This window comes from Ascidia mentula, chromosome 7 (assembly GCF_947561715.1).
Source record: "Ascidia mentula chromosome 7, kaAscMent1.1, whole genome shotgun sequence".
Taxonomy (NCBI): domain Eukaryota; kingdom Metazoa; phylum Chordata; class Ascidiacea; order Phlebobranchia; family Ascidiidae; genus Ascidia; species Ascidia mentula.
In genome coordinates, this window is record NC_138572.1 from 11,890,819 (window position 1) to 11,901,025 (window position 10,207).

General features: G+C 36.9%; 2 protein-coding genes across 2 annotated transcripts; one reads left to right on the forward strand and one right to left on the reverse strand.

Moving 5' to 3' along the window:
• The first annotated feature begins 2,276 nt into the window (after window positions 1-2,276).
• LOC145909574 (ribonucleoside-diphosphate reductase subunit M2-like) lies at window positions 2,277-7,414 on the forward strand. Its single transcript, XM_082996954.1, has 3 exons — window positions 2,277-2,410; window positions 2,534-2,707; window positions 7,271-7,414. The coding sequence occupies exons 1-3, from the start codon at window positions 2,327-2,329 to the stop codon at window positions 7,412-7,414; spliced, it is 402 nt and encodes a 133-aa protein (XP_082853080.1). The 5' UTR covers window positions 2,277-2,326.
• Window positions 7,415-8,235: 821 nt separating this feature from the next.
• LOC145909044 (uncharacterized) lies at window positions 8,236-10,207 on the reverse strand. Its single transcript, XM_082996365.1, has 7 exons — window positions 9,984-10,207; window positions 9,784-9,875; window positions 9,537-9,719; window positions 9,323-9,477; window positions 8,958-9,132; window positions 8,800-8,900; window positions 8,236-8,539 (listed from the first exon to the last, which is right to left on the reverse strand). Exons 4-7 carry the CDS (start codon window positions 9,338-9,340, stop codon window positions 8,309-8,311), a joined length of 525 nt encoding a protein of 174 aa, XP_082852491.1. The 5' UTR covers window positions 9,341-9,477; window positions 9,537-9,719; window positions 9,784-9,875; window positions 9,984-10,207; the 3' UTR covers window positions 8,236-8,308.

Below are 10,207 nucleotides of genomic sequence, written 5' to 3' on the forward strand. Positions count from 1 at the left end.
ACATTGACACAACATAAAAACACTAAACTAAACGCGTGAAATCTGATATTTCTTATTGCTTTCTTTCACAGACATTAACAATGCTGTTTAGCAAATTAATTTTAGACTTGGAAATTTACGTTTACATAAATGTGGATGTGGTTAATAGAAAAAGACGGAAATCGTTGTGGGTATTGGTGTTAGAATGCTGGAATGATTTCGGATGCCTTTAATAGGAACGTGTTGCTTTATTATAGAGTGTTGCATTTGTTCAAACACTTCTTGCTTTACCGTTTAGTTAAAGCATCTCACGCGCTCTTTGCACCAAAGAAACAAATGAAATGATATTTGAAACGTTACGAGTAGTGTTTATCACACCACTTGCTCAATGATTAATTAGAGGATGAGGATGAAAGAGGATAAGGATGAAAGAGGATGAGGCTGAAAGAGGATCAGGCTGAAAGAGGATGAGGATGAAAGAGGATGAGGCTGAAAGAGGATGAGGCCAAGTTGAGCCAAGTGCGAGATCAGAGCGTTGAGTCGAGTAATCTGCTATTGTACGACCCTGTGAGCGGGAGGGGCATTGTTGGTTGTTCTCTCAATCACGTCGAGGTCAACACAAGTTCACACTTCGAACAATTAGAGTGTTACGCTTGCTTTAATTTCCCACTGCGAAATCTATTTTTGTGAAAACTGCGTTGTTGCCCACGCTGGTTTCCAGAACTGAAAAAGAGTTTATTTATTAAACAAAAGTGTATAGCTGACGTGTCGAATATGGATGTGTTCGATTGACATAGGGCCAAGACGGAATAACATTTTCCTGACCGACAAACATGGATAGCAACCGTTTAAACTTGAGTCAAAGCGGTAAAGAAGCTTTCAAACTGGGTTCTAGCCATTCCATATTAGAGATCGCATTAAAAAGCCCACGACCACAGCAGAAGCATTTCACCTGCAACAATTACAATATCAAATTACTCCGTGTCAAAACACACCTTTATTTTTAAGATATCTTGTGCTTTTGCTTGATCACAGTGATTTTAAGTCAGAACGCCGATGGTTGTTTGTTTATGATCTGTCGCTGAGTGTGATTGTTAATTTGGCTGACGCAGGTCTCAAAAATCACTCGAGCGATTCAAACTTGGTATTCCAAACGAATTGATTGGACGTTCAACAGAGTTCACACTGTGTTTTCGAGCTGGACGATCAGTTTACAACGTTGAAAGTTGAAGCCGACTCTGATCAAAACGATCACATACCAAAAAAGTACAATCACTTTATAAGGATGATATGTATAACTAAGTTAAACCGAGCATTACGTGCTGATACATTTGGCCGATTGCTAATCTCGAGTGCAGTACGATGGTATGAAAGGGAAAAGTGTTAATTGTTCTCTTCTCTATAACCTGGAGCGGGCGTGGACACGGATGTTTGGCTCTTTCGATTTGCCTGGGAGCATTTCATACACCTTTTCATGCAGGCTTCTGATTGATTTATTTCCATCCGAAGCACCGCACAATGCATTTGGAGCTGGGTAATTGGTACACGGGGGCGGCGTATCGCTGATATAGGTTTGTTCGCATTAATAAGTGATTGACTGGTAAAAAATGTGCGATAATATTATTTATTTTTAAATAATGGAAAGAAAGTTCCCAGCGAAAAGAGGGGAGTTAAAAAAAAGAAACTCCCAAGCGTATAACAGGGTAGGTGGAAGCGTTGTAATTAGCTTTGCAATAAGACAACGAAAGAAAAATTCCCCAGCGAAAACAGGGTAGGTGAAAAAGAAAGCTCGCAAGCGAACAAGAGGGAAGGTGGATGCGTTGTAATTAGCGTTAGGTGCATGCGTTGTAATTAGCTTTAGGTGCATGCGTTCTAATTAACATCACAGCGACATGCGAACCAAACTTGATATTACAAACGGACGTAAAAAAGTAGAGTGCACACTGCGTATTGTTTAACGATGAAAGTCAGAGCACACGCTGTGCTAGTCTTGACGCGGCGCTGCGGGAAAATTGCTAGTTGTTCTTTTCCGTCTCCGGAGCGAGAGTGGGCACTTTGGAGCTTTTCACGCAGCTTTTCAGACTTTTCAGATTGGTTTGTGGGGTTATAGTAAAAGCACGCGCTGTTTTATTTATGTTTATTTGGTCCAGCCGAAGCACCGCACAATACATTTCGAGCTGGACTATCATGCAGCTTCGTAAAAGAACCAGTTAAAAAGAGAGTAGGGGAAGAGTTATGCGCCGCTTTGTAATAGTACAACGAAAGAACAACCACCAGCGAAAAAAGCATAGGCGAAAAAATAAGCTCCCAGCAAGCAAGTACATGGTAGTGGTAGCTGCATAGCGTGATGAAGACCAACATGATGGCATGCAACTCTAATATTCCTTGCGAAGTTCAAGTAAACAAAATCAACGAATTGAAACAAGAAACGGTAAGTTGGTTTACTCTTAAACTTGCTACTTCAGTTTTTTGTTGTTGTAAATCTCATGCTGTAGTAAAAACTAAACGGATTTAAAACATAACTACAATTTAGATATTGTTTATTGTTTTGTAGAGCGACAGGGAAATTGGGCCATTGCTTCGTGACAACGCACGACGATTTGTCATCTTTCCTATTCAATATCATGACATATGGAGAATGTACGAGAAAAGCAGAGGCTTCCTTTTGAACAGTGGAAGAGGTGCAAAATTCTTTGCCGCTTCCGACGGGATAGTTAATGAAAATCTCGTAAGTTACTCAAATACTACAAACAACTTTCAACAAGCTTGTATGGTTTGGTAAAATGAATTGTTACAATTAGGTCAAACGTTTTGCTCAATAAATGCAAGTGACTGAGCCAGATTTTTCTATGGTTTCCAAATTGCAATCGAGAATATTCATTTCGAGATGTACTCTCATTTGATCAATACTTATGCACGAGACAGTCAAGAGAGAGGTATGTAGTTTACATATTTCACATTAACAATATGATAATTTTTCAATGAATGTTGCTCTGTTTTGTGAATTCCTAATAGGCATTTTGTTATGTTGACATGTTCTGCAACACCACCACAGTTTGGTAAGCCTAACGTCAATCGTCAACCTTTTATCTCAAAATTATATTTTGTTTAACCATATTTTTACAGGGAGTACCTGTTCAACGCGATCGAAACTATGCCATGTGTTCGCAAGAAGGCTGAGTGGGCCCTCAAATGGATAAATTAGCAACAGTCAACCTGTGCAGAGCGAGTGATTGCGTTCGCTGCGGTGAAATAATCGGAGATGCAGTTTGCATTGAACAGGCAAGTTTCACCTAATACACAGCTCTGCATCCATGCTTTCCAGCCTACAATGTTAATCATACAAATAAAAACGCTTACAGAATCCAAAATCCGCACCAAAGTGTAATGTACATAATTGCTGCAAATAAATTTATTTGGGAGAATAGCATGCATCACAATAGTTTTGTAAATTGCTGTTTTTTATATTACTTGTGCCAAACGCCACTCAAATAACGTAGTTTTGTGAAAGGCGAATTAACACACAACACAGTGTTGTAACGCGTCCGTTTGGTTTACAGGAGTTTTTGTCCAAAAATTGTGTTGTTTTTACTATTGTGTCTTAAGAAAATGTATTTCTGTGAATTTGCGATGCAATATATGAAAAATACCGAATTGTATGTTTTAGGTTTACAAATCCGAAAAACCCTTTCGATTTCATGGAGTTGATCTTACTCGAAGGAAAACAACAACTTCTTCGAAAAGCGCATCGGCGAATATTAGAAAGCTGGTGTGATGGCAAAAGCGGAAGACATCAAATTTACGCTAGATGCAGACTTTTAACCGTTTCCATTGTCATTTATTATATTTCTATCTTCGACTTACTAAAATAACTGGCATTGTTGTTGTTTTTCTTGTGGGAATCCAGTAATTTCGAATTGAAATGGCCGATTTTTTAAGAAAATTCTCCACATATTCGTGCATGTTTGCTACTTGAGGTCGAGTTTTACAGAGAGCAGGCTTGGATGTCTGTGGGAAATTGTTATTACATTTACTATTGAACGCAGAATGTACACCCACAGACAGTAAACGTCTTATTTGGACGCCTTATCAGACCATAATTTAGTTAAAAAACAAAATGGCACCTAATTATAAAAAGAAATGTCCCATAAAGGTTGCAAGAAAAGTAGTTGTTAAAAAACTGCGTCCATTATTGCTAAAAAATGTATTAATGCTATTTGTTCACCGACTTAGCACGACGATTGTTCCGTGCAGGAGGAAGGGGGGGCCTTATCTTTCCTCAGTCCACTGGGGGGAACAACAGATTATTCACTTACTTTAAAAATATTTTACATCATATTTTTCAAACCAATGCATGTGATTGATGTAAATTTAACTATGTCTGTATAAAAAAAGCTAGACCCTTGTCCCAAACTACAACCGACACGTTGGTATAAACTTGCGGTTAATATTTACCTAATGTATTTCATTTTCTTCAGTGTTCTCTAAAATTGTGTATAAGCTGCAGACAGATGGCCACTGTTTCGACCTAAAAGGTCTCATCAGTGCAGCTGGTGTGACCATAAGACGACTTTGCCGACCAAACGGCCAAGCAAAGACTTCCACTTTGTGGTGACTACCAAATCACCGTTCGTCAAAATGCTTACAATTGTCTTTAATAATCTATTACGTAAAAACACCACAAAATCAGACGAGACAAACCAGACCTCCGTCTAACGATTGACTGGTCGAAAACCAACTTGATTGTTTATTTCGTTTCAAGGCGTTAATTTAAAACAAAAACAAAACAAAAAAATATTTAATGGCAAAGATATATCATTGTAATGTTTGGAAACAATCTTTGTCAGGTTGATCTGGTATTAAATCACGTTTGAGTTTTATTCAGTTACCTACATCCTTTATAAGTTTAAAATAATGTTTTGCACTGTTTTTGTATAAAATTGAATCAATGCAGTTTGTTTTCCTAGTTTCGAAACATTACAATGACATGTCGTAGCCATCAATTAAAAAAAATGTTTTCTTTTGAACTAATGCAGTAAAACACGACATAAACAACCAAGTTTGGTGGTGCTATATATGCCTAAATCAACAAAGCATTTACAAGAAAACACTTTACTTAAAGAAAGCATTTTACCTTGGGTCACAGGAGTTTTTAACCGATGCCTGTTGCTCTTATTGATAGGAGCAATAGCCTGATGAATTGGGTTTAAATACATTAAGTTTGTTGCCGACAGAATGCTTGTTGAGTTGGACTGTCCAAAGTCGATGAATCTGAACCGACGTAGCTATTGACGACGGCGTTCCTGTGTCTTCCACCTGAGAAATAGATCGTTCAAATTAATTTCGTTTGAAACAATGAAAAGCGTGGGTTAAAGAAATGTATGCAATGCAGTTAAATGGTGAACACGCGCACAACATGCAGTTTATTGATCTCACGATCCGCGACAGAAATGTTCTAACTCTGGATAACTATCGAAAGCGGAAACTTAATTTTTTCAGTATATCCAATAAGTTAGGTGACAATAGTCTTATGTCTGTTGTGCCACAAGTTACGAATTTAAGACACGTTTTTTAATCAATGGATTTCGCTGGAACCAAGACGACACCCAAGCGAAGATGAACTTTGCTAGACCTCAATATCTGTTCCTATCGTAAAATCAACCTATCCAGATGTGTTATGTATTTCTGCTCTCTTCTTTCACTGAAAGAACTTGTATTGTAATCTTTTACCTTGCTTGCGGGTAAACACTGCCCGCATTTACATTCTGTGAGCTTGAGTTGTTTGTTTTCATCATCACAGCTTTACACATTGTACGGTTTCCATGTTATAGTTGCAAGTGGGGTTCACTTGATGCTTTGCTGTGGTCGTCGCAATCAGAACCATGTATGAACGAATCTCAACGTTACCATTAAGATTAACAATGTCAGCAGAGCATTCGGTGCGTAAAATATGTGCGTCACCTTTCTCTTCCCAACCTGGAGATGTCGTTCATATATTCTCAGCAAAACGATCGAGATGTTGAAAACATCTTGGGCCGAAATTGACAAAACTATTGACCATCAGTCAATTCAAGTCGCTTGTGTTTAAGCGGTATTGTTTCGAATGCGATCCTATAGAATGTCAGGGCACATGAGACTTATTACACTGATCCACTATATTTACCAACAGCACCCGCGGGTGAAAAGGCCAACGCAACAGAAAAGCAAACCATTTTAAATGTATCAATCAAAAAGAAATAGAAAAACAAGTAGGTCGGAAAAGAGCGGTCGATTGACGGCCAACTAATGTTATTCATTTACTGTTCCGCTGGTATGTCAATAAATCTGAACTGACGTGGCTATTGGCGATGACGTTTCTCTCGAGACCTTCACTCGAGATTTATATCGTTCAAAGTAATTTCGTGTAAGCAATGAAAAGCGTTGGTTAAAGAAACATATGCGCAACGCAGTTAAAACATGAACACGCGCAACAACATGCGACTTTTGATCGGACGTTCCGCGACAGCAATTTGCTAGCCCTGGATCACTACCGAAAACCGTGCATATCTGCGGCACGTGAAGACACTCTCTTAAAAACTAGAACTGGGTTTTAATTTGCGATGTGTAATAATTTACTGGTAAGTACAGCCAAAGATGCCCATGCAGGCGAAACTTAATTTTTCGAATATATCCAACAAATTAGGTGACATCCATCTCATGTCTGTTGTGCCACAAGTTACAAATTTGAGACACATTTTTCAATAAGTTGATGTCGCTGGCACCAAAACGATGCCTAACTATAACATGGAAACCGTACAATGTGTAAAGCTGTGATGATGAAAACAAACAACTCAAGCTCACAGAATGTAAATGCGGGCAGTGTTTACCCGCAAGCAAGGTAAAAGATTACAATACAAGTTCTTTCAGTGAAAGAAGAGAGCAGAAATACATAACACATCTGGATAGGTTGATTTTACGATAGGAACAGATATTGAGGTCTAGCAAAGTTCATCTTCGCTTGGGTGTCGTCTTGGTTCCAGCGAAATCCATTGATTAAAAAACGTGTCTTAAATTCGTAACTTGTGGCACAACAGACATAAGACTATTGTCACCTAACTTATTGGATATACTGAAAAAATTAAGTTTCCGCTTTCGATAGTTATCCAGAGTTAGAACATTTCTGTCGCGGATCGTGAGATCAATAAACTGCATGTTGTGCGCGTGTTCACCATTTAACTGCATTGCATACATTTCTTTAACCCACGCTTTTCATTGTTTCAAACGAAATTAATTTGAACGATCTATTTCTCAGGTGGAAGACACAGGAACGCCGTCGTCAATAGCTACGTCGGTTCAGATTCATCGACTTTGGACAGTCCAACTCAACAAGCATTCTGTCGGCAACAAACTTAATGTATTTAAACCCAATTCATCGGGCTATTGCTCCTATCAATAAGAGCAACAGGCATCGGTTAAAAACTCCTGTGACCAAAGGTAAAATGCTTTCTTTAAGTAAAGTGTTTTCTTGTAAACGCTTTGTTGATTTAGGCATATATAGCACCACCAAACTTGGTTGTTTATGTCGTGTTTTACTGCATTAGTTCAAAAGAAAACATTTTTTTTAATTGATGGCTACGACATGTCATTGTAATGTTTCGAAACTAGGAAAACAAACTGCATTGATTCAATTTTATACAAAAACAGTGCAAAACATTATTTTAAACTTATAAAGGATGTAGGTAACTGAATAAAACTCAAACGTGATTTAATACCAGATCAACCTGACAAAGATTGTTTCCAAACATTACAATGATATATCTTTGCCATTAAATATTTTTTTGTTTTGTTTTTGTTTTAAATTAACGCCTTGAAACGAAATAAACAATGAAGTTGGTTCTGACCAGTCAATCACTGCTAACCAATTTGGGTCAAAAAAGCCCAAAAAAATTGGGTCTGTTCGTTGGGAAACCCAAAATATTTTTTGGGTTATTTGAACCCAAATATTTTTGGGTTAAAGATCTTCTTACCCTATAGATTTACCCAATAATATTTGGGTAGTGCCACACTTCACCCAATTTTGTCTGGTCACTATTTTGGGTTTAAATTCACTATACCCAGAATCTGTGTCATTTTTTGCACATTAATTATAGATATTGCACAGCTTGTTTTTTTGAAGAATCATATTTATTGTTTCTTGTCATTCTGTAGAAAGAACGTGAACAATGAACATTTAATGAACAGAAAAATAATTAGTCAACACAAATAACTACAGGCTTATTTTGTCAAGTTGAAGTTTTAACTCACGCACTGAATCATACATTGAGTTTTCAGGAATATTAAGCAAATATGTTTAAAGAAATTGCAGTGTTTTGGTTATATGTGGGCAGTATTGATAATTAAGAACATAATACACAGCAAATAAAGCTATGATGCCTTTAGAAATGCTGTCCACACTGAGCACCGGGTTCTTCTCCGCAAAAAGTGTAATTTTTTGCGGCGAGAAAATGTCTCCATACACAATCAACACAGGTTGTTGTCGATCCCCAAAGGCGGCCCTGGTATCTTCAAATGTTGTGTTGGCCTAAATAGTAAAACAATTTAGTTACATACTCAGGGTTAATATTGGCTTGTGCTACAAAATAAGGATGCTTTTAAGGATTTCCAACACTTAAATTGGATTTTTTTTACAATGCTCAATTTCAAAGTTTTTTATTAATTAGGCACAGAATAACTTTTCGGAGACAAATAATTTAGCCTTTCTAGTCTTGTGGATATAAAATGAGTACATTTAATCAAAAAAACATTTTCAAGCCACTATGAAACATGATTGTTTATACTCACAGGACACAAATCTAACAAATACCGCTCCCTGCTGAATTGCCGTTTTGTATTGGACTTCAATAAAGTACACAAAAGTAATATTCCAACCATAAAGTGAACATCTACAAAAAAAAACATTTCAAAAACATTTTTATGTGATAGTTTTTTTTTAGACTTACCAGTAAAGCAATCATTTTCATCAAGCGGCAAAAAGTCCAATATTTTTTTCATTGAGGGTGTTTTGTTTGGTTTTCCCGAAGAATATTTAATAATTTTTTGAAACAAGTCTTTAGCAATGCTGTTTAAAGCAGCTTCATCAGTAAAATTTTGTTTTCTTTTAAATTCACGAAGCAACTACAAGAAATAGAAATTACATTAAATTCAGTCCATAAATTTACAGTACTGCAGTCAAGCTATGGTTCAAAGCCGCTACAAATTGGCAAGTCAGAAGAAGATTTAAAGAATCAGCAGTGGAGCTCTGACTTGTCAATATGTGGCTTTGATGTATATGTAACAAAAATACATTAAAATACAATTAACATACCTCGTTGAAGCTGGCCATTCTTTTATTAATGTCATAAGAGAAGGATTATTTTCCAAAACAAAGTTTTTGCGGACACAAAATGTTTCCTCCATTTTTTCTGCAATAAGTTTCTTATTGCGCAGCAAAGTTGTTTTTTTAAATTCATGCAGCAGGATCTAAAATAATCAAGTCAAAAATCCATCATAAAAAAGCTTTAAAAAGTTTAAATCCATACTTCTTTTGCCTCGTCATACAAGTTTTCGGCCCGTGTATGTACTTCATTTGATTGATGAGAAACCTTTCTTCGCTTTAAAGAAGGGTTGTTATATGCTCTTTTGATTCAGGGGTACCCATGACACTTCCGCTGTTTTTTAGCATGCACATTTAATCGGTCTGATATATTTTTGTACCAAAATGCCTGTGAAATGTAAATAAATAAGCATGGTTATTGAATTACTTGGTAAGTTATACTTCACTCTAACCTTGCCATCTGTTGCACCTAGTCCAAGACGAGCTGATTTGTACTGCTCCAAGAAAGCATCTAAACGCCTCGTTCTTTAGATGTCGGCATGGTCTGCAAAATATATATATATAGCTTATAGCCTACCTTTTCCAAGTTAAGTGTAATTTATCAAAGCTTTTGCAATTTTTTCACGTTTAAAGAAGTATATGTAAAACTTACTCTCAATTTCAGCATTTATTTGAAGAACTTCCCCTTGTGGGACATCTTCCAGAGTAGTCTTGATTGACAAAATCAATTAAACTCTGGATGCTTAAATCCATACCAAGTCTTTTTCACTTTTTTTGATTAACTCACAAAATGATACACGAAACAGCTTACAACACTACCTGTAATTAAGAAAAAGGCGCGCCCAACGTTCGGTAATCACGTTCGCACAGGTAGAG